The sequence below is a fragment of the Perognathus longimembris genome, chromosome 28 (assembly GCF_023159225.1).
Source record: "Perognathus longimembris pacificus isolate PPM17 chromosome 28, ASM2315922v1, whole genome shotgun sequence".
Classification (NCBI taxonomy): Eukaryota; Metazoa; Chordata; class Mammalia; order Rodentia; family Heteromyidae; genus Perognathus; species Perognathus longimembris.
The window spans coordinates 62,549,336-62,577,192 of NC_063188.1; the positions used below are offsets into that span (position 1 = coordinate 62,549,336).

A 27,857-nucleotide genomic window follows, 5' to 3' on the forward strand; every position below is an offset into this window, starting at 1 on the left:
CCAGCTGTCATGCTAAGTGCTTATGGACATCATCTAATTCTCACAATAACCCTTTTGATAGATGAGCACACCCAGGCTTGGCTAGTCACTGAAGTAGGAGCTGGAGGTATTAGAATATGAATCATAGTCTAGCTATAGAGACCATATTCTAGCCTCCATGCTCTGCTGCTTTGGGAGGGAGGAAGGAGGAACTTAGGTTTTCATGGCAAAGTAAGTCAGCAGCTTAGAGCAAGCACTCTCCTTTTAAAACATGTATTTATGTATTCATTTATGTATTTTCCTGTACTGGGACTTGAACTCAATGTCTAGGCACTGTCTCTTAGCTTTTTAGCTCAAGTTTGGTGCTCTACCACATGAGCAGCTTCATTTTTGGCTTTTTTGGGTGCCACTCTTGGGGCTTGAACTCAGGGCATGGGTGTTGTCACAGGACTTTTCTGCTTAGGGCTAAAGCTTTACCACTTGAGCCACACCTCTATTTCTGCCTTTTTAGTGGTTAATTGGAGACAAGAGTCTCATGGACTTTCCTGCTCAAGCTGGCTTTGAATCAGAATCCTCAGCCTGAGTAGCTAGGATTACAGGAAGGAGACACTGGTGCCTCTTCTGGCTTTTTGATGCTTAGAGATAAGTTTCATGCATTTCCCTTCCTGGGGTGCTTTCAACCATGATCCTTAGATCTCAGCCTCCTGAGTAGCTAGATTATAGGTATGAGCTACCAGCATTCGGTCTTGACTTTTATTTTATTTTTATTCTACTGGGGTTTGGACTGAGTGCCTTGTGCTTGCTATGCAGGTATTCTACCACTTGAGCCACACATACCTTAGCTCTCTTTTCCCACATTTCATGGTAAGTGTAGTGCCACAAGACCCTTTCAGCAGCCCTGCCCTAGTTCTTCCTAAGTATCCCTCACTCCTGTGGTAGGAGATGAGATTGTGGAATAGTGAGGAGGTGGACAAGACTAGAACCAGAGAGCATGACAAATAGAGGGAAGTAGGAATCTCCAGGTAATGTGGGACCTGCTGATCTTGTTCAGCCCACTTGAGGTAGATTAGTTAGTTGCTTTGCAGACTTGAGCCATCACTTAGGAATTAAGGAACTTCATGTGGAAATTGAGTCCTGCTTCACTTGAAGAATGATGAAGATTTGGCAACAATGGACCCATACTTCCACAAGACAAGGCTTAAACCCAAGCTTCCTTTTTTACATGTACCCTTCAGTTCTTACCACTCCTGGTTAGGTCTGCAACTTTGTCCAGCCCAGCACACTTCTCTCCTTAATTATCTGCCTGCTCTCTGGTGATGGTTGGCTTTGTGCTTCGTATGCAGAATGGCCTATGACATAGTTTACACTTTCTTCTGAGATCTGAGCTGACAGGCTGGGCACAGGGTCAGCAAGCTAGACTCCACAAAACAAAGCCACAGGGGGAGGGTTATCATCAAGTCTTACCATTTATTTCTTTATGGGGTTAAACAAGAGCAGAGAGGCCTCTGCCCTACAATGCAATGAAACAGAAAGCAGTACACATACAGAGACTCTCACTGGAACACAGAGGCAGAAGTAAGAGGAAGGAGAGAGACAACTGAATTGTAGCCAGGTAAGGGAGGAAGGGATGGGGACTACTAGGAAACCAGCATGGACTCAATCATAGGAACTAGTGCAAGAAAGTCCTACTCATGAAGCACAGTGTAGAAAATGGCATAAGAAAGCTGCCCAGCTCTGCTGCCTGTGATGGAGGGCAGGGGCAGCTGGAGAGGTGGTGGAAGGTCAGGGTGGTAGGGGTGGATGGGGACAGTCATATGACTTTGAGGTGGAGTGTGGTGCCCCTTTCCCCTGCCACTGGGCAAGGCCTTGGGCTAGTCTGAGCCAGGGGTCTCCTGGGCACTTGGTGAAGGAGAAGAGAGGATGGGAGTCTCCAAGGGCCCATTCCCTGGGGCCATATGGTCCCCTTTTGCTGCCCAGTCCCCTTTCTCCTCCTGAGGCTGCAGGAGTTAGAAGGCAGTAACTAGGGTCTCTCTGGAGTCCAAGTGCCTGCCTTTCACATATACATAAGCACATTTGGAAAGGAGCCAGCACCTCTTCCCCTCCCCAGCTGAAAAGAGCACTCTAGGGATGGGGTATGTGGTCAGGCCCGAAGTGCTGTGGGCCAAAAGAGAGTGTATGGACAGGGCACAGGGCTGGGGGACAGATTTTGAGATATGAGAAACTGGCAGGGCAGGACTCCCCAGGCTCATGAAGCTAACTGGAGACCCAATTGAGGAAGTCCTTCTCTCCTAGGTAGGCTTCCCATTTGTCCCTAAGCTGAGCAAGTTCAGCTTTCTTCCCCCACCCCCATCCTCTAGGACCACCCTTCTCCACCATAGGATATTGTGTGTCCTTCTATCACCTCTGGCACTGAAAGCCCCTGGCCTGTGGCATACACTTATAAGTCCTGTTCTTGTCAGCTTTTCTTGGCTTTTAGAAGTCCCAGATAATGTAGCCTACCCTTCCCAGAAGACCAGTGCATACCTTTTCTCTCATCCAGTCTCTAGCCTAACTGAAGAGTTCAGATCTTTGAAGGGACAACAACACAGTATCTTTTATCAAAGGGTTCCCTTGCTAGCTTGTGAATTTTCTCCAGCAAGGACAGGGATGACTGGAGAAAGGGACCCACTCCAGGGTAAGTAGGAGTCTCGCTGTTCCACAGTTAGGTTAGTAACCCATGGGGTCAGGGATAGGAAGGGATGAATACTCTTTGGTAGGCTGGGGATAGGGACAGGTTAGGGATGAGGGAGGCTCATCTCTGGAGAGCACTGGGGCAAAACCACCAGACTCTCCTTCATGGAGGCCTGGGCTAGAACAAGATAAGGGAGTATGAGGACCCAGGCCAGGCCTGACCCACTTGGGTTCAAGTCCCTCCTCCCTATGGAGATTGGAAATGAAAGGTCCTTGGCCCCTAGGCCAAGATCTCCAGGGCAAGAGTGGCCCTTGGGAGTGTGTGCACCTTCTGTAAGATATGGCCCTCCAGACAGTGGCAGTCCAACTGTTTGCCCTCAGCCTTCTGTGATCCACCAAGCTATTCAGCTCTTGTGCTGTTTCCCCAGAGAGATCCTTATGCAACGCTCTGATTTGGGCCAGGTAGCTGGAGCCCATTTGGCCATCTCTTCAGGACCTCAGTTCACATCTCTCCTGTCCTCTTCTTCCCTATCTTCATTTTCTGTCACTGTTCATTCCATACCCCAGTTCTACTCCTCATTGCCTAGGGGGTTAAGGACACAGATTAACTGGGGCCCCAATACAGCTGCAACTGTGTACACCTCATCTTTCAATCTGATGCTTCACTTGTGATAGCCTCACATGGGCCAAGGTGCACTGAAGTGGCAGGAGGGCAATTGCACTGTCTGCCGTTGCCTGTAGGGATATGGGCAGGAGGGAATTAAGGATCTTGGCAACAAAAGGAATGCCGAGGGGGGAAAGAGCTTCTCCCCTCTGTACCCCCCAACATTCCCTGCAGGGCTGAGATTGGGTGAGCAGCCTCCTTCCCTGGGGTCAGGGCTCTCAGCAGGGGTGGACAATTCCAGCCCCCACTCCCCCTATTTTTTTGCTAAGTCCCATAGGTGGGGCTTGGGAGGGGGCACCTGCTGCTCCTACCTTTTGCTCCCAGATGAAATTATAGCTCCCTGGGGCCCTCTGGCCGTTCCGTTGGAGCTGCTTTGGGGGTGGGGGTGGGTTGGGGGCTAATTTGACCCCCTATTTCCCCCACCTTCCCACCTGGTCCTGCACTTCCCATAGGAGGAGCTCCCTCCCCCCCCACCTGGGGGGGGGCTGAAGCTGATGTCAGAGTGTGGTGGAGGTCTGTTCTCCCTTACTCCTGTCATTCTTCCTGTGTCAGGCCCTCCTCTAGGGCAGGCAGTGTCTCCAGCCCCAGTCCCCCACCACCCTGGTTGCTGGAGAAGGACACCATGGTATGGAGGAGCATGAGGACAAGAACACAGAGCCGGATCCTGCTGGGGCTGAGGCGGGAGCCCCCAGAGACTGGCAGCAGGGAGGGCTTGTGGCTGACACGGCCTGGGGGGTCATGGCGGGGGTGGTAGTGGTGGTACTGTTGGTGATAGTGGTGGAAATAGGAGTGGTGAAATTGCTGGTGGTGGGTTTTGGGGGTCTCAGACTCCTTGAACTTCTTCTTCTCCGACTCACAAGAGACCCACTGCACGTCACAGCACTTGGTTTCCGGCCGCTTTGGTGAAGTATCCAGCAACCCTGCCAATGAATAAGGAAGGTGGGGTGGGGTGCTGGGGGCAGGGGCGATGGCTCTGCCTTACCTGGAGAGGAGATTTGCAAAGCTGGGACTGCTCAGGTAGCTGAATGCAACTTCTTTCCCCTTGTCTCTCAGCACCTTTCCTTTCTGAGCTCTTCTCTCCCAGGTATACTAGTCAGTTTCTCTGGGAATGACTCCCTAGCTGAGCATATTCTGCACAGACATGGCTACCCTGGTCTTTTTTCCTATTCCATTTGGCCCCATCCCAACCAAGGGCTTTTGCTGCTTACTCATCCAACCACTGATCTCCTAACCTATCTTCCCCGTTGTCTTCCTTGTCCTCCCTTGTTTGTCCCCACTCCTCTGACCTGGTTCCTGCCCTGGTCTACACCTCCTCCCTCTTTCCCAGTGCCCAGCCTTTACCTGTACAGATAAAACCAGGGAGCCCGCCATACACCATTTCCTCATTGTCGGGGAGAATAAAGGGGCACCGGGTCTGCACCTCCAGGCAGTATTGCTTGCAGGGCACCCAGCGCTGGCATTCCTGCTGGGTCACACTGAAGTATTCTGAGCACAGCCAGGCCTTGTAGACAGCCTATGGGGAGAGGAAACAGTGTCAGTCCACATGCCTGTCCCTTCCTACCTTCAGAGTTGAGGGGAGAGTATTTGTAGCCTCTCAAGAAAGGTCTGGCCAACTTACCCCAGGACCCAAGGAGATGGAGAGGAAGAAGGGTTTGCATCATGGTCCCCAATCCTCCCCTAAGATCTCTTATGTCATAGCCAGGACTCCCAAGTTCCCCAATATGCAGTCATCCAAGATAGAATTTGTTTGTTGGCAAAAAATCACAAAATTAGTTCTATTCTAGAATGGAAGGAGCTTTACTAATCACCACTTCATCCTGCCCTATCATCTTACGTTCAGTTCAAAGAGGTGTTTTGACTTATCCAAGGTTACCTATATATAATGAGGCAATTTTCAGTTGCATTCTGTTTGGCAAACATTTCCTTGGCTAATGGCACCAAGTTTCTAAATTCAAGAAAGAAATGGAGAGGATAATCTTCGTCATTAGGGCATTATGTGGATCAAATAGTATGACACATAAGAAAAGGTTTTGTAAACTCTAAAGAGAAATACAAATGTGAGGGGTTATTTTTAATAAAAACCAGAATCTGCCATACCCGGTACTGCATGTGCTTTTGAGCTCCACTTAATCCATGCTTTGTCCTATTGGCTTCAACTCTGATAAAGTACAAGCATCATCGACACACTGCAATCTGTTTTGCAGTTTCACTTTCATGAATGTACTGTGTCCCTCATCTAGCCCATTGCTACCAGATACTGGGTCCTAGCAAGAAAGGCCCCCTGCTCCACACCCTAGCTCACATCAAGCCCAGAGTTTCTCAGGAGCAATACTACAGACATTTTGAGTCAGACAATTCTTTGTTGTGGGGGTGATCCTATGTGTTGTGGGATACTGAGAATACCACTGGCCTCTATCTACCATATGACAGGAACATTTTGTCTTCTCCATTGTGAACAACAACAAATACCCCCAGCCATTGTCAGATGTACCTTCGGGGGCTCTATTGTTACACCTTCATGCAGGCTACTATCATGTTTCACCTGTATGACAGTATCCTTCTCACGTTTCAGGTGTAAGTTTAAATATCACTTCCTTAGACTGACCACTTGCACCAAAGGATACCATCCTCACCATTCTTTTTTCTTTAATATTATTCACTACAAAAAAAAACAAATATTACTTTGTCTTCGCCCTTGTTTTGCCTCTGTTGATTCCATTGAAAGGTAAACTGCATGTGGGCAGATGTGTGTTTGTCTATTAACCATTGTCTATTATCCATTGTTTCTTCATACAGTATCTGTCACCTAAATAAAGAGGATGAGTAGATGAGGACAGTCTCCCCCCACCCATGGAAACTCACATTGCTTAAGTAGACAACATCTAACTTGAACAGCTGGCATATGACTTGTACAACAGGAGAAGTCAAACAATGCAAGTAGAAAAGCTGGAAAAGAGTCCGTGCAGGGACTAACAGTTGAGCTTGAATTCAAAGTAGGATTTTACATGTAGGGTAGAGATGGGATAAAGGGGCATTCCATAGTGATGTTGTAGCTTGAGTAAAGTATGAAGAATGATTACACGGTGTACCAAGAGAACAGAGAATGCTTTTGCATGAATAGGATGAGAAGCTACCACTTGCCTGTCTGTGGATATTTAAGTTGTTTCTGTGGTTAGTCAATTCTCCACTGAATACCTTCGTATTACTTGCACATTGTCTTCAATTCTACTTATATAAATTCCTAAAGATATTATGATATTATTAGGATATAATGTATCTGCAAAGGAATGAGAGGGGAGTGGAGAGAGGGTGAAAAAGAATGGGTGAAGGCTAGAGGCAGTCTAAGAGAGAGGTAGAGATAAAGGAGGCAATGAAAGGAGCTTATAGGGCAAGAAGAAGTGACAGTGGGATAAAGGAGTAAAAGAGAAATGTGTAAGAAAGTGCAAGAAGGTACTAAAGCATAGGGAATGCTGGCAATTATGGGAGCAGGAAAAATCAGGATTGGTTGGTAGAAACCTGGAGAATAAAGAGAGGGGGGATAAGAGGTGAACTATGAGTGAAAAAATAAAAGGGGGTTGAAGGTGAGAGAAAATTGAACAAGTAGGGAGATAAGAGCAGGTGAGGGCAAAAGAAGAGCTGAGGTGAAGTTGGGCTGCTAAGGCAGGAGTAAGAGGGAGCAAAACAAAGTGTGGATGAGAAATAGAAATAAGGCAGGAAAGAAAGTAAAATCTCCTAGTGCTCACCTCGTATACATGAAGCCCTGGGTTCGATTCCTCAGCATCACATATATAGAAAAAGCCAGAAGTGGTGCTGTGGCTCAAGTGGTAGAGTGCTAGCCTTGAGCAAAAAGAAGACAAGGACAGTGCTCGGGCCCCGAGTTCAAGCCCCAGGTCCGGCCAAAAAAAAAAAAAAAAAGTAAAATCTCCTAAAAGTGAAGGGCCCTGACACCTCAGAGACTGTCCTCTGTCTTCGAGGCTCCCGAGTGTCAAAATGAGTTGAGTCTCTGTTTACAGCATTTGCTTGTGCATCTCTGCAGCCTGGGCCCAGAATCTACCTCACTCTTAACCCAAATTGTGGAGGATCAGCTCTCCACTCCATGTCCATGGGTGGAGTGGGGGCTCAGAGGGCCATCAGAGAATGGCTCTGAGCTCTTCCATGTCAATGTTCTTGCTCCTAGATGAGGAAGCCCTGGTGGCATTTCTGGCCCCCTCACAGGCAATTGCAATTAGCCCAGTAACAAGCTATACTGGCAGGGCACTCCCTTCTCTGCTCCCAGAGGGAGGGAAGAAGGGAGAGAGGGAAGGTAGGGAAGGGGAGAGGGGTGGCCTGACAGTGGGAGTGTGGCCTTTCTCCTTAATTAGAAGACCCCCCAGTCTCTACACCCTCAGCCACAGTCACCATGGCAACAAGTGGGTGAGCAGATTGCCTGGGGAGGACACCAGGCCTGTGGGTGGTAAGGCAGGAACAGGCAAGGAGCTAATGAGGGGAATGGAGGAAGAAGAATGACATGGAGCTCAGAGGTAACCCAGTTCCTTGGCCCCACAGTGGGCTACCTGAACCACTGCTGGCCCAAGTGCTTGAAGGTGGCATGGGGTCCTTCTCAAGTGAAAGGGCTAGTTCTCAGTGCTACTCCCTTTCAGGACAATAAGCCCACTTTGACTCTGTGTCTCTGTTCTCTAGATAGTCATTTAAAAAAATTGGCTGTAAGTTTTCACTCAGAGTCTCAAGCTTGCTAGGCAAGCACTCTACCACTTAAGCTATGCCTCCAAACCCTCAAGATGGTCTTAACCTGAGCTTTCCCTGTGTCATCAGTATAAGACCTGAGCCAGGGAGCTGGCTGGCTGGGATGGTCACAAGAGCCTGGGCACCTATCTGAGATGACAGGGAGAGGGCCAAAATGGCCAGGCTTAGGAGGGTTGTGGGGCTTACAAGGAAAATCAGGAAATGTCACAGAACTAGATAACAGTTGGGAGACCTGTGAAGATCTTTATTCTCCAATTTCTCAGCTCTGTGCATGTTAGAACCACTCTGAGAGCTTCTAAAATGCCAACCTCATTTCACCCCAGGACCAACAAAGTCAGTGTCCTTGCAGGTAGGGCCCACTCATCTACCACTTCACAAAACACCTCAGGCTCTTTTAGTATGTGGTCAGGGTAGAGAACCATTTACAGCTGGGGCAGGGGGAAGGCCGCATTTATCTACAAGTATGTAAAATAGTGGCAGAGGGAAGAACCGCAAACCTGATTTTTCCATTCCAACTTTAGGGATCTTCCTACTGAACCACCCTACCAGCAACTGACTTCTAAACTAGGACAGGACACAGGGGCTTGGGGGAGGAGACAGGAGCTGTGGAGAACCAGGCCTGCTCTGGGCTTCTGAGAAGCCTGACAGAAAGGTTTCTCTATCACATCTTATCTTCTGAGCTGGACCACCCTAAACCCTTAAGGGTGGGATGGGAAGCCCTGACCTGGCACTGCCCTCCTTTCCCCACCTTAGTCAGGCCACCGCTGGGCTCAATCAAGTTCTGGCAGCTACAGCTCAGTTGCTATGGGAACTGGGAGGGAAAGGAAGTGGGGAGTAACTAGAGTGAACACCAATTAACTCAAAAAGGAAGCTGGGAATGCTGTCCCATTCCCCTCCTAGCTGGATGACAGAGCTACTCTTGAAATGTGAGGGGAAAGATAAAGTGGACCCCCACCCATCTTAGGTCCTGCTGTCGCCAGTTTAGGGAGAAGAGGGAAGACCTACCCAGCCTAACCCCACTGCTAGGCTTGCAGCCCTAGCCAGAGTATGCTCTCTACAATCCTCCACACAGAAATGCCTGACTTCACCCAGTGTTGCATGAATGCACACTCACATCCCAAAGCTGGTACTCCGGGTCAGAGGATTTAGAGAGAGGAGGCCATTCTAAGTTCCTTGGTATTGGAGCTGTTGAATCCTCCAGAGAAGAGAGCTACAAGAAGTACATAGTTTCCTTCTTGAATTTTACCTTGCTTCCCTCCCTAGAGCTGTTTCCCCATCCAAATCTTTCCCATAGACCTTCTCTTCATGGCTGCTTGTCTTCTTAATGTTCTCCTGGGACCCTTGGCCAGGAGCTATAGCTGTAATGCTTGTTGAAGCACAATTGCCATGGGGGCTGGGCCTGGGATGAAATTCACTGTCTACTTTAGTAACCACCTCACTCCCAATTTTACCCCTGAGGAAACACAGGCCCAGAGAGAGGGATTGTCTTGGCCAAATCAATTCCTTGCAAGATCATGTTTCTTACCAGAGGCTAACAGAGGAGGCACCCTGAAAGGTAACTGGATGCCTCCTTGTGCTTCATTGATCAGCATAGAATGATGTGAAGGACCCACTTGGCAAGTTCTGAAAAGATCCAAGCATCCCCGTTTACCACTCTGGGTTTTCAAAGATATGGATGAGAACAGTAAAGTCAGTATCAGTCTCTCCAACAAGAGAAAGAAGGTCATGGATATAATTTTGGGGACAACAATTGTTCACTGGGTTTGGCAGAGTCAGAATAGGATTAGAGGCATTATAGGGCAAATCCATGAAGATGATAGGGCTTTATTTAAGTGGCTATAAAAATAAGCAACAGCCATCCTGCTTCATAGAAGGAGCAATCCTGAATCAAACTGGCCTGGCCTGGAGGAGAAAGATGGCAGAGATGACTAGAGATGGGGGTGAGACCATAATGCCAGCCTAGTTCCAGAGGGCCTTTGTGTTGTCAAGACTTTTAGGGCACCTGCCATATGGCTAGCTGGACCGTGTTCAAAAGTAGTATTAGGGCAGTAATGCAAGTATGCTTCCAAAAGGGCTGAAATGACCCACATCAATTAGGTGAGCAGAGGAGACAGCTTCTTAACTGCTTCAGAATGGAAAGGACTAGGAATGAGCGCCATCTTTTTACTGTCCTACCTGCTGTAGCAATTCCCACTTCAAGTACTGCCAAGTACTACCTAGCTTCTGTTACAGAAAAGCTCATTCTCCTAAGGCAGCCCATATCTTCAGAAAACTCTAGCAGTTAAAGACATTTTTCCTTCTTTAAGCCGAGTTAATGCACCCTGTGGCTTCACTCATGGTTCTTACTAGCTCATGATTCTTATCAGAGGTCATGCAGAACAGTCACCTTCCTTCCTGCCCCAGGTCAGCACTGCAGGTGTTTATGAATCTAGTCTCCTCATTCATTTGTTCATGTAATGAACATACCCTGAAAATCTTCTGAGTGCCTGGCATTGTGCTGGGAGCTATAATAGAGATGAGTCAGATAAGTTTTCTGTCTTCAAGGATCAGGGAAAAATAATCATAAATTGCTGTAGTAAGTACTGTGTGCTTGGTACAGTGGTAACATAACAAGAGGAGTGATAGACTGCTTTGAAGGCTGAAGACTGAAGGACTGGAAAATACTTATATGTGGGAGAGGCTTGCTTGAGTTAGGACTAGGGAGAGAATAAAGTGCATCTCAAGAAAATGGAATAAAGTGGTGTAAAGTCAAGGAGGCATGAAAGAGTTCTGGATTCAGACACTGTAGGTAATTTAGTGTAATTACAGGGTGAAAAGGTGGGGCACAATAGAACATAAGGCTACACAAGAAGGCCATGACCATATCAATATGCTGTGATGCTGAGGAGGAACTCACTTCTGGGAGATAATAGAGACTTTAATAAACTTTTACAAAATGTATAGTTAAAGATAGTGTACGCTAGGTGTGGTGGCACAAACCTGTAATCTCACTACTTAGTAGGCGGAGGCAAAAGGATTGCAAATTTGAAGCCAGCTTGGGACACCAACCAAAACACTGCCTTAAAACCTAAGTGATTGTGTGTGTGTGTGTGTGCGCGCGCGCGTGCGTGTGTGTGTATACTCACGAGTGTGCATGCGAGTCCAAGAGCTTAAACGCAGGACCTGAGTGCTGTACCTGAGCTTTTGTGCTCAAGTCTAGTACTATACCACTTAAGCCATAACACCACTTTTGGCCTTTTTGGTGGTTAATTAGAGATGAGTCTGATACACTTTCCTGCCCAGGCTAGTTTCAAACTATGATCCTCAGATCTTAGCCTCCTGAGTAGCTAGGATTACAAGCATGAGCCACCAGCTCCTGGATGAATTGTTTTTAAGCACTTATATTTGTAACTGACTTTCTAAACTTCTATCTGGGTGGAAATATGGAGGATAAAATGTAGACATTGAGTTTGGAGGCAGATCAGTTAGGAAACTACTGCAACCATGTGAGTGAGAGATGAAAAGGACTTCAGTTGCAGCAGTAGCAGCACAGAAAAAAATGGAAGAAAAGTGCGGATATGACAATAGATGTTAAGGAGATGGAACCAAAATTATTACTCACAAATGTGGCAAATGAGGGATTAGAAAAGTTTTAGGATAACTACCAGATTTCTAGCTTGGGTGGCTGGATGAATAGGAATTTTATTTTTATAAGGAAACCAAAATAGAAGAAATGGTAGATTTGAGAGTGAAGATGAGTTCAGGTTTTGGTAAGATTTGATATTAAGGTGACACATGCACACACACACACACACACACGTACACGTCAGCTACATGGAAATATCAAGAAGAGGCATCAGTCTTGCTAACAAGGAGGCTGCAGGTAAAAGTTTGGGAGTTGTCAGGTGTTAAGGAGTTAGGAACACAGTATGAACATACTTTTCCTATCTGAAGTTAAGAGTAGCCATTTGACTTTTACAAGTCAGTTAAGTGAGACTTGATTTATGGGACAGTATATTATTTGCCACATTCTCTTTCCTCTGCTTCTGACTATGGAAGCAAAGTTGAGATGTATTTTTTTTTTACTATGCTAGGTATTTCATTGACTGTCATGAAGAGGTGCATCCTGCTGACCTAATTTTAGACATGTATCATGAGCAAGCAGTGATTATTTGTTTTGTCAATCCTCTGATGTTTGGTGGTTCTTTGCTACTACAGTATAACCTAGCTTACCCTGACTGATACAGAAACATTGGAACCCAAGGGAGTAGATAGTAGAGAGAAAAGGGATTATCAGTAGAGGAAATTAGATGAAGATGGAAAAGTAGTTTAAAAGGCTGGAGGAGGGCTGAGTGTGTAGTTTAATGGCAAAGTATTTGCCTAGAAAGCATGATGCCCTGGTTTGGAGCCTTTGTACCACAAGCAAAACAGCAACAACAAAACCCAGAGATTGGATGAGAAATAGATGAGAAAGGCATTCTATAAATTAAGGAAAGAATTTCAAGTGTGGAGTAATCCGCAGATAAGGATTTACATAGATGAGGATACACTGGCTTGAGTCACTCTCATTATGGTCAGAATAGTTTCAATGGAACAGCAGGGGTAGAACCCATACTGCAGTAAATTGAGAAGGTAATGTGAGAGAAGAAAAATGGAGATAGCTATGTATAGACTCCACTTCCATGAAATCAAATATCTTCAGCTTTTTGACAGTATCATGTGGTTTACAGTACTCTCTTTTATATGGTTGTTCACATTCATAAAAGTCCCCATTTTGTTGTTGTTGTTTTGTATGTGTGTCCTACAAAACTGAAAACAATCCCCAGATAGGGTTCATCAACACCAAGTGTAGTTGAAGTATCAGCCCTCCTGTCCTAAAGACAGTTTCTGTTAATGCAGCCCAAGATCCCATTTGTTCTCCAGGGCACTGTATAATAACTCATTAAATATAGGAAGAGGGAGGCCTGCCTGGAGTGTAAGACCAAAGATATGGCCTAATTCCAACTCCCAGCACAGAGTCCAAGCCTTCTGGCAAGACCTCTGCATAATCAAACATCTATAAGACTATAGGCTCTTAGAGGACAGGGATTGTACCCCACATACTAGTTATAAGTGTATTTTTCTCAGAGTTACAAACAGAGGGAGCTGACATACAAATGTAAGATGTACACACATGAAGGTGTTTGACAAGTACATTAAAACTAAGCTTCCATCAATTATCCCAGCCTGGACTAAAGAGCTCAAGGGAACTAAATGAAATAAAAGTGTTACAGATGTGTTTTCATGGGCTTTTATAGCTGATAGAAGAAAGGTATATTAAACCAAGCAAACAGGAAAAAAGAGAGGCTAGTAGAGTAGTAGTAGTAGTAGCAGTAGTAGTAGTAGTGGGGTGGAAGTACTGGGTCTTGAACTCAAGGCCTGGGCACTATCCCTTAGCTTAATTTTTGCTTAACGATGCTGTACCACTTGCACAACAGTACCGCTTCTGGCTTTTTGGTGGTTAATTGGAGATAAGAGTCTTGTGGACTTTTCTGCCTAGCTGCCTTTGAACTATAATCCTCAGACCTCAGCCTCCTGAGTAACTAGGATTCCAGGCATGAGACACTGGCACCCAGCAAGAGAAGCTTATTAACTGTAAGAAAACAAGTTGACCGAGGAAAGAAATGTAATCATAGTAGTCTACATGACTCAGCTATAAATAATATTTATAAACCTAATAATGTAAATCAATTATACTATTGAAACTAGAAGTTGTGATATGCCAATTCTGCATGTATGAAGGAAGCAGAAGCATACATACAGTGCTGCAGCTAGATCCTTTTCTAATCAGCTAACCAGATAGCTGGACATCAGAGGAGAGCCTGTCATCCCAGCTACAAGGGAAGTAGAAGTAGAAGGATCATGGTCCAGGCCAGCCTGGACATAAACTCTAGACTCTAGTCAAAACATAACTAAAGCAAAATGGGCTGGATATATTCACACACACAAACATATAAAGATTTTAAGAGAAAAATCAACAAAGAGCAATAGTAGCAAAACATTTTTAAAATGTGGAGGTATGTATCAGAATAGAGAATTTCATAAGATTTTGAAAATTAGGAACATATATTACTTTGATAAAATGAAAGTTAAATAGAAACAAACTCAAAATCTCCAACAGTTGACCTAACTAACTTGGCAAGACTCAGCCCACATGCCCGTAACCAGAGGTCCTGCCCTGCCCTGAATCATCTACTCTATCACAAGTGTCTGAATTATGAACTTGGGTTATATGAGCTTAACAGGGTAACAGGGCTAATGAGAAGTCCCAGAGACAGAGAAATTAACTAAAATTAAAGGAGAGAAGCTTCTGGGGATTCTGTGCACAATGGTCGTGCAGGTCCCCAGGGCATGTTGTTAGTGAGACAGTGGCAACTGTAGTAGCTTGCACATACTCCTCACCTCCCAGGCACATCTGTTTGCCCAGAAAGCCATCTTCTGATTTCAGCAAGTTCACCATAAAACCATCTCCTTGTCCCTGCCTCACTTCCTTCCCCCAATACCATGCCTTGGTAGGTAAATAAGAGGCTAAAAAGAAGAGTTAATAAAAGGTGACTGATAGCTGTGCTTATTCTTCTTCTCTAAGCCAGCTAAGCATTCTTTGCTCACATACTCACTCAGATCTCCCCAGTTGCCTTCTAGGCTCCAATTCTCCTCACCCTAGACATTTTACCTTCTATTCCCAAAACACCTTTCCCTTATTCTAAGCAGCCTAACTCAGTGTTGTGAATTTCAATAGGGTGTTAAGCAATCAGTTGGATTAAACACATCTAATTACGATGAGAATAATAGCTACCATTTATTAAGTGCTTACTATATGCCAGACTCTGTTCTAAGCACTTGATCCTGGCATTTATTAATTCATTTAATCCCCAAAATCACCCCCTGAGGTACAGGCAGATCTTTGCAGATAAGGACAGGGAGGACCAAAGAGTTCAAATAACTTGCCCAAGGCACACAGCCAGTAATAATATGGAGGTTAGCATTATGTGAGCACTGTACTCTTTAAGATTGGCCTCATAACTATCCTATTGCTTAGCTTTGAATGTGAAGAAAGTAAGGTTCCAAGAGAGTTTAAGGAATACATTCAAGGTCTCAATAACTTATTTTACAGAGAAGACAGATTTCAAAGAAGATTTTGAATTCAAGTTTACCTATACTTCAGTGCTCAAATTCTTACATCCCCTACTTCCCTTGGAATAGTTCCTTTGATTTGGCACCACTATGAAAGGTTATCATTCAAAAATTTTGGTTTTGGTGGAAGTTCAAGCCAAGTTGTGAAGAGAACTCTAAACTTGGTTATGGCAGGGGGGGCGGTGGTGGTGGTGATTTTCTTATTCAGTCCATTGACTTGTGAATAAGATTTGTAAACGAGGAGGGAGAGCAAGGGACACTTGCATACTTGGAATTACAAACCATCATTTCCTTCTCCCTATCAAAGCCTCCTTCCTCTATTCCTTCTACACACACACACACACACACACACACACACACACACACACACACACACACAATTTGCTTCTTCTACACCCATTAGCTTCCTACCCAGAGTTTGAGCTGTAATCTATGTGGAATCTATGACAACTGGCAATTGCTATAGAGAGGGATGCTATCTTAATTAAAAGTGTTTTATTGTCTTACCTAAGATGAGTTCTCCTCTCATAAATCCTACTATTTGGGTGCTTCTGGAATAGGCTCACCCTGGAAGACTCCTAATGCCACAGACTTTTTCTTTTCATAGCAGCTACACATCTCACGTAATTGCCCCTTCTCCACAGCTTACTCCATAAATGGTCTTCAAGAAGCCTTTGCTCCAGCCATATGGAGAGATAGAATAAGATTTTGATTCTGCCTCTTCCACTAACTGGCTGTGTGAACTTGGAAACATCAACAAGAAGACAGGTACTCAGTCAATATATCTGTGAGGAGCCAATTACTTTTCTTCTCTGGACTTCAATCTGGATCCAATGAGATTGTCCATAGAAAGACAGTATGGATGGTGGGGAAATAGGGTCAAACATCTTTAAACTCAGACAGCCTTGCAGTCAAAATCCTCAATTGAGCGCTCATTAGTAATAATAACTCAGAAAATTTACTTTACTTCTTTCATCCATACTTTCCCTATCTGCTAAACAAAGGTAATAGGAGAAACTACCATTTCTTTTCTGTAAATGATGTCTGTAAGTCAATAGCACAAAGCTTTACCTGTAGCATAAGTGCATCAGTATATATTAGGTGCAACCAATATCTTCTAGCATTCAACTCCCTGGATTTGACCTCCATTCAAATTTAAGCTCCAACTCTTATTAGCTGGATGACCTTGAGATAGTCATTTGACCTCTATGAGTCTGTCTACTCTATCAAATAATGGGAAAAGTATGTATGCATTTCACAAGGCAGATGTAAGAATTGAATAAGATAAGGGTATGAAATGCCTGGTATAGCTTACTTTCCTCTCATTCTCTCCTTTCAGCTCTAAGACACAAATAACAACCTTCCTAAATCTGACACAAATGTGATCTGGAAAAGGTCATTATTCATACATAAAAAGAATACATAGAAATCACTAAGAAAAACAGAAACAGATAATTCACAAACAGGCAACACAAATGGTCTATAAACAAGAAAAACAAATGTCTGACCAAAGGAATGCAAATGAAAAGCCAAAGCTATATGGTTTTCCAAGTAAATTAGTCTCACATTTTTGCAAGGACATAAACTAGAATAATCTAGTAATTTGAAAGAAATTTATAAATGTATGTCAAGAACATTAAAAAGGTTAATATTCTTTGATTTTGTAAATCTAGTTTCAAACTATTATGCAGAATTAATGTTTATGCTCCTATTTGTATGAAAAACAAAGGAAAACAAAGTCATTTTGTGTGTAGATGTTTATGTAAGCCTAGAGACAGGGGTGGAAGAATGCACACAAAATTGTTAACATCAGTGACCTAATGGCAGTGGGACTAGGAGTGAGTGAATAGGAGGATTATTAATGTTTTCTTTATAAGCCTTTATATTGTCAGATTTGATACAATGAACATGCATTATTTTGTGATTTGAAAAACTCAGCATAGAGAAATAAGAAAAAAGGATTGAAAGAGTATTTAGTAGTAAAAAAAAAAAAAAGCTTCATAGATCCGGCACAAATTTACAAACAAAGATATTCCTCATTATATTTTTTAAAATAGCAAAAAGTTGGAGGTAGAGCTGGGCACAAACCTGTAATCTAAGCATTTGGGAGGTAGAAGCAGGAGAATTGTGTGTTGAAGGTCAGCCTAGGGTCCATAGTGAGTTCCAGGCCAGCCTGAGCTACCTAGTGAGACCCCGTTGCAAAACCAAAAACAATCCAAAAAGTTGGAATTGGTGTAAATATATAACAATAAGGGAACTAAGTTAAATAAATTATGTAATAGTTATGTGACACAATATTGTATACTCAAGAATTATGTTTGTGACTATCTAAATACATGGAAAGTTAATGTATAAATGGTCTCAACTTTGTAACATCATGCAGTCATATCAGGATGGCTATGGTAAAGTGAACCGGGAAAATAATAAATATTGCTAAACTGTGGAGATTAGAACACTTGTACATTGCTGATATATGCGTAAAATGGTGTAGAATGTAAATTTTAGTATAATTTGAATTGGTGCAATCACTATGGAAAACAGACTGCAGCATCTCAAAAAGTTAATCACATACTGGGCATGGTGCAACACACTTGTAATCCTAGCACTTGGAAGGCTGAGGCAAGAGGATCATGAGTTCAGGGCCAGCTTGGGCTAACCAATAAGACTTTGTCTCAAAAAAAACAAAAAAAAATTATCATATGATCCAGCAACCCCACTCCTGAGCATACTAAAAAGAACTCAAAGCAGGGTCTTAAACAGATATTTTCATTTACGATGTTAATCGCAATATCCCAAAGGTAGGAAATAACCATAATGTCCAACAACAAATGAATAAACAAAACGTGGAATATTATTCAACTACAAAAAGGAATGAAGTACTGAGAGATGCTACAACATTAATAAACCTTGAAATCATGGTACATGAAATAAACCAGACAGAAAAAAAGAATAAATAATATATGACTCAATTTTTATGCACTATCTAGAATAACCAAACTTATTTTATTTATTTATTTATTTTTTGGCCAGTCCTGGGCTTTGGACTCAGGGCCTGAGCACTGTACCTGGATTCCTTTTGCTCAAGGCTAGCACTCTGCCACTTGGGCCACAGCGCCACCTCTGGCCATTTTCTGTATAGTGGTGCTGGGGAATTGAACCCAGGACCTCATGTATAAGAGGCAAGCACTGTTGCCACTAGGCCATATCCCCAGCCCTAGAATAACCAAATTTAGAGTTGGAGAGTAGGTTCATGATTACCAGGGATGGAACAGAGGGAAGAACGGGGGTTATTATTTAATGACCACAGAATTCCTATTTGGAAGGATAAAACATGTTTTAGAAATGGATAGTGATGATTTCATACAACACTGGAAATGAACTCCATGCCACTGAACTTGATGTTATGTATACCTTAACACAATGAAAAACTCTTGTATGTCTTGGATCTCTTTTCCTATCATGTTTCTATTTTCCAAAATTGCTCAAAGCCCATTTTTTTTTGTAATTAGGAAAAAATAAATTTGAACAAAATTCCAAGTCTATAATAATTCTGAAGTATTAACATGGTTCGAAGATTTAGTTGAATTCAACACTAAACAGACATACTCACCTCACCTTTCACAAATCAGCCAGGTAGCCATTCTATCTGCTTCAAACCAAGTAAGATGGGAAATGGTAAAACTCATACAAATGTCCTTCTCCAGGTAGAACTTGAGGGGCTTGCCCTTACTTTGACCCTCAGGAGAAGCTTAGGGGTCTAAGCTTCAAAGCCTGGTGTGAGAATTGGCTATTCAAATCCCAGGACAGGCCTCAGCAGGCTGAGGTGCTAAGGTCTCAGTGCATTTGTTTTGCCTTCCAGCTCTACCAGCATACGCTGCGGGCAGGATAGGGGTCAGGCTTGCATTAGACCTGCCTAGGGCATCATATCCCTTACTTCTCTAGTTGATCTTTTCAGATTGAAGCTGAGACTAAAACAGCGACATTGCCTCTCCAGGAAAGAGGAGTCTAGCTCCTCCCTTCTTCCTTGCAGTGCCTGTAGTACAAGGAGGGAGAAAATATCTCCCACACTCATGACTTATTTCCACCACTATCCTAATATATCAGCAATTATCACAGGATCTCAAGGACAAAAGTCTGAGATCTAGAACAAAGAGGATGCTAGTAGATCCTCATTCTGGATCTGAGACACGTCAAGCTGCCAATAGGCTCTCCAGTCAGTCCAGCTTCTCACTCTAGCCACCTGGGAATTGCCTCTGACAGCTGGAGGGGGTTATTAATATCATCTTTACAAATTCATGCACCAGGGAAAGTACAGACAGACCTAAGTTTGTATCCTTGCTATCCTGCCTTCTAGTTACATAGCCTGGGGTAGGTCATTTCCCCTCACTGAGCTTCACTTGTCTCAATTGTAAAATGAGGATAATGATAGTGCTTGTCTGCTAAGATAATTGTCAGGATTAAATTATATATAGAGAGACATATATATGTATATACACATATTCTATGTGTGTGTGGTGTGTGTGTGTATGTGTGTGTATGTGTGTGGTGTGTGTGTATGTGTGTGTGTGTGTGTGTGTGTGTGTGTGTGTGTGTGTACTAGGGGCTTGAACTCGGGGCCTAGACCCTATCCTTTAGCTTATTCGCTCAAGGTTAGAGTTTTACCACTTGAGCCACAGTTCCACTTCTGGCTTTTTGGTAGTTAATTGAAGGTAAGAATCTCATGTACTTTCCTGCCTCACCTGACTTTGAACTGTGATGCTCAGATCTCAGTCTCCTGAGTAACTAGGATTACAGGCATGAGCCACCGGCATCCAGCTATATATTCTTTTTCTCTTTCTTTTCATTATCTTTTTATGAAGCCAGTTGGCTTCATCTTCTGGCCCAAAGACTTATAGTTCAGGCTCCAGTTTCTCTGTCCAGAATCCATTCAAGCAGGAGACTTGACCCTGGCAATCTCTGTTACTGCACAAGGAAAGTTTACCTGGTGCCCTTGCTCTCCCCTCTAAGCAACTACTCAGCTCAAAGACTCAGGAATTCAGGCTACTCTGAACCCTCTCTGATGCCTAGAAATAAAAGGCCAGTCCAGCATCCCTCATCACTTGCAGAGACTGTGGTCTATGCACCTTGTAACCATAAGAAGCCAGACATACCCATTTCCCAACTCTTCCAGGCCAACATAGAAGAATGGTGTTTCTGGGCTCAGACTTGTCCTCAGAAGCAAACATCTGTAACTGGAATCTACATATGACTGAGAGGAGGGCTCGGAGGATGGGTTTGATGCCCAGTCTGTACAGGCACACCACAGGTAAATAGCTTTGGAGCATGGGGAACACAAAAGAACTGCCCAGAGGGAAAAGTTTTTCTAGGGCAAACTCCCACTCATGAATCTGAAGTGTCAGTCTGCATCCCCACCTCACATCACCCTTCAACAGTGGGTGTACATTTTCCCTGAGGTACTAATGTCTGCAGAGGGCACTGGCATATACACCACATGGCTTAGAAGCACCCTCTCTTGTTTGTGATGTGCTCAGAGATCACTGGATCTCTTATGATTTCAGCCCCACCCTCAATCTTCCTTTTCCTTACTCCACTTCCATCATGTCCAGCAGACTTTTCTAGCCAGACGATGATATTGGACGGGAGGATGCTAGGCTCCCTTCTTCCACTTAACTCCTCCCACCCCCATCTTCAGAAGATACCAGTATATCCTTCTTGAAGTTCCCGTTGCTATGGTGACTATAGTAGTCAGGCACCAGCCTGCGGGAAGGATGGGAAGTAGCCATGAAGACTGGGATGTGTGTGTGTGTGTACGAGCGTGAGTGTGTGTGTACACATGCATATGTCCACTCTGAGTGAAGAGGAAGAAGGGAGGAAAGGAGAGGATAGAAGAGAGGGAGAGGAAGAGGAAGAAGGGGGCGGGAGAAGAGAGGATGAGAATACGAGAGGGGCAAGAAGAGAGATGGGGATGAGTGAGTGGAAAGTGAGGGATATGAGGGCTTGGAGGTGTGAGTGCAGGAGACACAGTGCCAAGGAGGTGAGTTAGGAAAGCCAGAAGAGGGTGTGGAATTTGGGATAAAGAGTGGGAGGAATGGGAGTGGAAGATAGGGCAATGACATGGGAGGGGCACACACTTAGAGAGGAGCATGGTGGGAGGTTGGAAGTAAGCTTTGGGAGGAGCAAAGGACTGAATACAGTGGATAAGGATTAAAAAATAAGGTGTATTGTTTGGAAAGGGTGACAAAACGAAATTAGGCAGGCTGTGTGTCATTGGTATATGGATGGGAGTGTTGGGTATAGGCTGAAATGGAGGAGGAGCATGAGACTGTCGTTGGAGTGGTTCAGGATAGTAATCTAGAGTTTGTTTCAGCCTGAGACTGCTTTGCCATTCCTAGCCTATATGCTACACTAGCCATAAGCATTGCCTCTTCTCTGTCTCTGCTCTATAATCCCTAGTTCCTAGTCTTTCCCGGAGCCCCATGCTCATAATCCTCAGTAATGAGAGAATGAGTGCCTATGGATATGGAGGCCCCTCCCACAGGGCTGGATTTGTCTGGGTTCCTAAATGGCTGGCTGCTTATTGACTGCCTCCCTCTTCCTCCACCCCTAAACAGGTATTAGTGCACCACTTTCAGCTTCAAGAGCTTTGGATCAGGAAGTACACTTGTGGCACAATGCTTTCTGAATGTCAGCATGGGTGACAACACTAATCAACCGGGGCTCTTTCCCTTTCCCCAGCACCTTGAGCTCCCTGCTCTCAGCACCCCTCATTCCCACCATTAGACCAGAGTCCTGCCTAGCAGGAAAGCTGTGGCAGGTGGGAGGAGAGAAGGCAGCGAGGCAGAAACAGCTGCCAGCTGGAGTGGAGGAAGAGCAGGGCCCCAGCGGGTATGGGCAGAAGGCGAGGTGCTGGCTCTGGCAGCCCCCCACCCTCTGTGTGGGGGGGTGTTGAAGCCCAACCTCCATGTCAGCCCTCCCTCTCCAATGCCACTGTTCGGGCAACTGGCTCTATTCATGGGCCACGCTACACTGTGAGAGATCTCAGAGGTCACTTCATCCAATGGCCACATAATCCTACTCCCATAATCTAGTAGTGGGAATCACTTCCTAGCATTTCTACTCAGGAATCAAGCCAGACCTTTCCTGAGATCAGTAGTAAACACTCATCCTAAGGCAGCCTGGTCCTTGGGAAGGAAAATATTGTGAAATGGGTGCCTCTAATGTGCCAGACCTAGCTCCTATATAGACTTCTCATTAATACTGACCACACAGGGCTGTTTTGATTAATTAACTCCATTTTACAAATGAGAAAAGCAAGGCCCAGAGAGTTGAAGTACTTAGCTCAAGGGCATACCAGTAATAAATGCGGAAGCTAGGATGGAAGGCAGGCCTTTCTAACTATGATGTCTGTCTGGTGCCAAGCAAGACATGCTTCTTCTTTTGTAACCAGAACAACTCTTCTGAGGTGTAGGATCTGAATCCTGACAATATCCTCCTGAGTCTCCTCTTCTCCAAGTCAAACTGCTCTTACTCTCTCCAGAACTTGGGTTCTATGCTCTTATGTGACCTAGCCTGTTTGAGAACCAGAACCAAACAATCTTGTAGGTGGGTGTGGATCAGTTTAGAATTGAGCAGAACCATTCCATCTTTCCTTGCACTAACCTTGATCAGTGCAGCCATTAGTGGCTACTAGCCTCTGTTGGATGAAGAGCCATGACAGAAGAGGCCAAGTGTTTGCTCCCATCTCTACCACTCCTCCCAGTCTGACTGTTCTGAACTGAGAGAGGAAAGAGAAAAAGTTGGGGGGAGGAAATAAGGGACAGAGGCATGGCAGGATTGGAAGGATGGAGCTGGAGGAATTCGGCGATTGTCCAGTAGTCCTAGGCACAGCTAAGGGATAGTTGGAACTTTGGGGGTGCACGAGGAGGTAACGGAGGGGTCAGCCATGATTGCAGGAGCTGAGAGAGACCAGGATAGGGATGGGCATCAGACTGCCTGAGCTAACATTGCCTTGCTGTGTGAGAGGAAGTCAGTCGCACATTAAGTAAATGTTGCAGCTGGTACTAAATTGGGAGGTGTCACAGACAGCAGTGAAGACAGGTATGATTTGTGGGGCCCTGTGGGGCCCAAAACAGGGGCAGATATCTCAGAGGGAGAGAACAAGGTTTCTGGGGCCACCAAGGAAAGATTTGACTGAGGTGCTGTAAACAAGGGCCCTGGGTCACGTGGCTCAAAACCAGGTTCCAGGCTTATTTACCAGATGAGAGGAAGCCTCTTGTCCTGGCCTTTGGCTGTGAGCTCTCCACTCAAGATGACTATGAGGCTGAGGCATCTTCTGCCAGCAGTTCCATTTAGGGTGGGAGCTGGACAGACAGGCACAGGGATTAGGAGCAGGCTCAGGGATGGACAAAGAAGGCTGTGAGAAAGGGGGAATGAGGAAATGTGGGAAAGGGGGACTGCAGGAAGAAGAGCAGGGCTGTTTTCCCCCTCCATTAATATTCATAATACAGCTGGATTTGAGAGCCCTGTGGTTCCAGGCCTCAGTTGAGGAAGAGCTTTGGAAGAAGTGGGAAAGACAGGAAAAGAGCTGAAGAGCTGGCATTGCCCTTCTGTCTGCACAGCAGGCAGCAGGGGAGCAGAAGGAATTCACTTGCTCACAGGAGAGTGGAGGGAGGACTTTTGGGAACTTGACAGGAGGTAATGCACTTAGCACTGAAACATGTAAGTTGGAGTCCTGGCACTCCTGCTCATTGGTGGAGTGACCTTATGGCAAAATACCTAGTCCTTTTGTACCAGAGTTTCCTCATCTGGAAGTGGGGCCAATGGTGCTAGTATCATTACCCTTCCTGGGTAGTTGTAACCTCATAACTTAGGTGAAAGGGGCTGAAACCCCTACACATTATAATGATGTTAGATATTAAATTCTTGTTGCAAAATACTATTAGTTACTTCTTTCCACTTAAATCTCATAAAGGACTCAGGATGTGGGTAGAACAAGGATTATGATTCTAGTTTAACAAATAAGGAAATGAAAGCTTAGGAATGGGAAGTGACTTGCTCAGTGTCATATAGCTAACAAGTTATAGAGGCCTCCTGAATTAAGAGTTCAATTGTCTTCTCCTACATCAAACTCTTTGGTAAAAACAATCAATATAAGGAGTTATTATTGAGTATGAGATCAGATGGGACTTGGAGCCAACTATAACATAAAGAAAATCCAACTAGAAAGTTATGATGTGCCTCTCATTCAGCTTGATGATTGAGGGGGTGGTCCACAGTTGAAGCCACGGGTTTGGAGAGAAGAAAACAAGAACCTGAAATGCTTTACTCCATCTTCTAGAGGATATGTCCCTTTGCTCCTACTGAGTGAATGGGTCTGTGGTGGACATTGACAGTATGTGTATGACAAAATGTGTCCTTCTTCATGTGACAGCACTTCTGCCTACCTGCCACTGACACTCTGGGGGAAATTGTGTGTGTGTGTGTGCATTTGTACACATGTAAGAGACAGTGTCTGCCTCTGTGGCACTGTTGGAGGATGTAACAACCTCTCTGGGTCTCTATGTGACTTTGCCTGGGGTAGTGGTGATAGTGTTCTGGCTCTGTGTGTGTGTCTGTCTGTACACCTTTAAGAAGTGGCATATCTCATTTGGTAGTGTGAGTGAGGCAGTGAGTCAGCTGAGGCCGAGGGAGGCGGGAGGGAGACTGCTAGGTTACGAGAACAGGAAAAGGGAGGAGAAAGTGAAGTCAGGAGCAAGGAGCTACCCCTTTCCTCCACAATCCTCTGCCCCAAATACAGATGGAACCCACCAACAGAGCTGGAACCTTGCAGAAGTCCATGAGGGTCATGCTAGCTGAAAGGATACAATTTCTGTTTCTCCCCAAAGCCTTTGGAGGCAGATGAGGTAGGCTAGGAAGAAACCATCTCCCACTCCAGCTCTTGGCCCCAGCTGCATGTATGATGCCACCGTCCCATCTTAGTCTCCTTGTCACTTGACCCTTTGACCTTGCTTTTTCTGCTTCCTCCCCAAAGAGGACTACCTGGCCAGGTGAGGAGAAGATGGCAGTAGCATGAGAACCCAGATATTTACAGCCTCTACTCACATATTATTCAGAACAACCCTACTGGGGGTGAAGAAGTTTCTCAGCGCTCAGCTCTTCCCTAGGCAGGCCTGTTCTGAAGCTGCCTTGCCTCTTGCTTCCTCTGGATGCCTGTGGCTAGCAGTGTAGGAAAAGGTAGCTTCCCTCCATCCACCATCAACCTAGGGTGCTGGGATAGAAGGCAGTTTTGTATTGTACCAATCTTCAGTGGCCCTTTTAAAGCTGGTGTGTGCTGTACCTACCTCGTGTGTGCTGTACCTACCTCTTCCTTTGTCAAAGGACAGGAGCCTGCAGGTTTTGTCCTAGGGAGAAGGCAGGAGCCTCTGGGCTCCACCTGCCTAGGCTGTGGCCAGTTACCTCAGGTCATATAAGGTCAACAGTGTGGTGTGCCCTGTCACCAGGAGTGGCAGGAGCCAAAGGGCATGGATTTTGTTGCCAAAATGTTCTGCCCACTTTTGGCCTTGCCCTGCATTGGCCAGTCCCAGGAAGTTCGATCCCAGCTCAGGAGGGAAGCATCCTGGCTGGGGATTGGGGGGAGGGTTGTTGGTTGGGAGGAAGTCTCTGGAGCTGGCCAGCCCAGGACCCAGGACCTCTCCCCCTCCTTCCTCCTGCAGGGATGGGGCTCCAAAAAGACCCAGCCCTAAGGAGCCCAAACCTGAATCACTAAGTTGCCCAGGTGATGGATTACCTATCCTGAATCCCAGGGCCTCTTCCCTTGGGAGGGGCTCAGGGCGGAACTTATAGTGGCTGCACTGGGAAAGGTGAGGAGAGAGGGACCCTTTCTGCTCCTGATCCCTTACCCGGGCCCAGCCCTCGTGGCCCCGATTGCCTGTTCCTACCTTACAGCCTTTTGTGCAGGACCGGATGGAGTACTCTTCTGCCTGTAAGTATTTATGCAGCACGAGGTCAAACTCGTCATATTTTTCCTGAGCATGTCGGTCCAGTCGCTGGTAAGCCTCTATACAGTTGCTACATGCCTCCCAGGTTCCGGAGCCCGGGCTGGCCACGACAGCCAGCAGATCCCCCAGCAGGGTATCCAGACTGCAGTCTAGGCTGTCGGGGCGATCCATGCCCAGCAGCAAGTCCCAGACCGAGTAGGTGTCGCAAAAGGAGAGAGTGAAGTTCCGAAAGTGGCCTTTGAGCAAGTTTTTTTTGGCGGAAGGGAACTCGGCCGGGGCACGGAGAGGGGAGTCAGGGGGCCGCAGAGGGGGGGCCGGGGTAGTCGGTTCGAAAAGTCTCTGCAAAGATTCCAATTTGGTGCAAGCTGCATCCAGCCCCATAGGCTCGAGGATGCCGCCGCAGACCGGCCTGGGGCCGGCGGCGGGGGCGGCTTTGGTCAGGTTGCTGTGTCGGGGGCTGCAGGAGCCTGGGAGTGCTCCGGGCTCACCCGGCAACGGCGGCGGCGGCAGTGGCAGCGGCTGCAGCGCTCGAGGAGGCACCGGCGGCCGCTCCCGGCCGGCCCCCCAGGGCGGCCGCATGGCGCTGCTCAGCTCTCTGGCCCGGGGCCGGGCCCCCGCGCACAGCCACAGATGGTCAGCGAGCAGCACGGTGAAGAAGAGCAGGGACGCCAGGGACAGTCGCCATCGCTGCGCCCGCTCAGAGTCGGCGCAAGGTTTGTCGCTCGGCCTGGGAGCCCAGCAGCAGCAGCAGCAGCAGATAGTCAGCGCGGCGGCGTCTTTCTCGGGCCACATCCAAGCGCCCCAGAACATATTTCAGGGGAGTCCGGGCTGGAGGGAGGAGGCAGGCGCGAGGCCGGACGGCTGTCTCGTCTGAAGCGGGCAGGCTGCGCACGGCTCCACGCTTCCCGGCGCCGTCCAGGCTCTACCTCGGGGGCCGCATGGTGACACAGGCCGGCCGGCCCCGGGGGCTCCCCACCCCTCCGCTCAGGCCGGAGTGGCAGAGCGCTCTCGTGCCGTCCCCGCGCCCCTCCCGCGTTCCCTCACTAAGCGCCCGGCGCCGCCGCCCGGCCCCCGCTAGGCGCTGCCCAGAGTCCCGGCGGGGGGCGGTGCGGGGCACAGGGGCGGTGGCGGCTGCGGCGGCGGCGCCGCACTCCTCATAGTGTCGGGCCCCTCGGCTGCCCTCGGCTCCGCACCACTTCACTCCGCCCCGGCGGACCGCCCGCCTACCACTCTGTTCCCGCCGTCTCGGCTCAGCGCAGCTCTGTGCCCCTCAGCGCCGCCCTGCGTGCCCCACCGCCGCTTACCGCTCCTCTCTGCTCCCCTAGCCCCGCCGCCCCACGCCGCTCTCGCCCGTCCGCCCGCTGTCCGCTCCGTGCCGCTCCCTGCCTCCCTCGCGCCCTCCTAGGCCAGCCGGCCAGTCCACTGGCCAGCCCTTTGGGCTTCTCTCGTGCTCCGGCCGTTGACCGGGGTCGGTCCTGGGCCGGCTCCGCTGTGGCTCTGCACCTTCTGCTCCCGGACTACCGGCTCTGGCGGGCCACCTGGCTCCCCGCAGCGCCACAGGCGCCGGACGCCAACACCCAGCTTTACTTAGTGCGCCTCTCACTTCCGCCTCTCCTTCACACCGCTGTGGTGGCCGCCCAGAGGCACGGCCC

The 27,857-nt window shown here is 46.7% G+C and overlaps 1 protein-coding gene across 1 annotated transcript; it reads right to left on the reverse strand.

Moving 5' to 3' along the window:
* Window positions 1-3,642: 3,642 nt before the first annotated feature.
* Nalf2 (NALCN channel auxiliary factor 2) lies at window positions 3,643-27,056 on the reverse strand. Its single transcript, XM_048336179.1, has 3 exons — window positions 26,146-27,056; window positions 4,655-4,826; window positions 3,643-4,233 (listed from the first exon to the last, which is right to left on the reverse strand). The coding sequence occupies exons 1-3, from the start codon at window positions 27,013-27,015 to the stop codon at window positions 3,848-3,850; spliced, it is 1,428 nt and encodes a 475-aa protein (XP_048192136.1). The 5' UTR covers window positions 27,016-27,056; the 3' UTR covers window positions 3,643-3,847.
* Between the last annotated feature and the right edge of the window lie 801 nt (window positions 27,057-27,857).

Coding starts and splice junctions, on each gene's coding strand:
- Nalf2 (XM_048336179.1), bottom strand. CDS start 27,015: ATGTTCTGGGGCGCTTGGATGTGGCCCGAGAAAGACGCCGCCGCGCTG. Junction 4,827..26,145: donor CCTGCACAAAAGGCTGTAAG/GTAGGAACAGGC, acceptor CTCTCCCCATAG/GCTGTCTACAAGGCCTGGCT. Junction 4,234..4,654: donor CCCTGGTTTTATCTGTACAG/GTAAAGGCTGGG, acceptor ATTCATTGGCAG/GGTTGCTGGATACTTCACCA.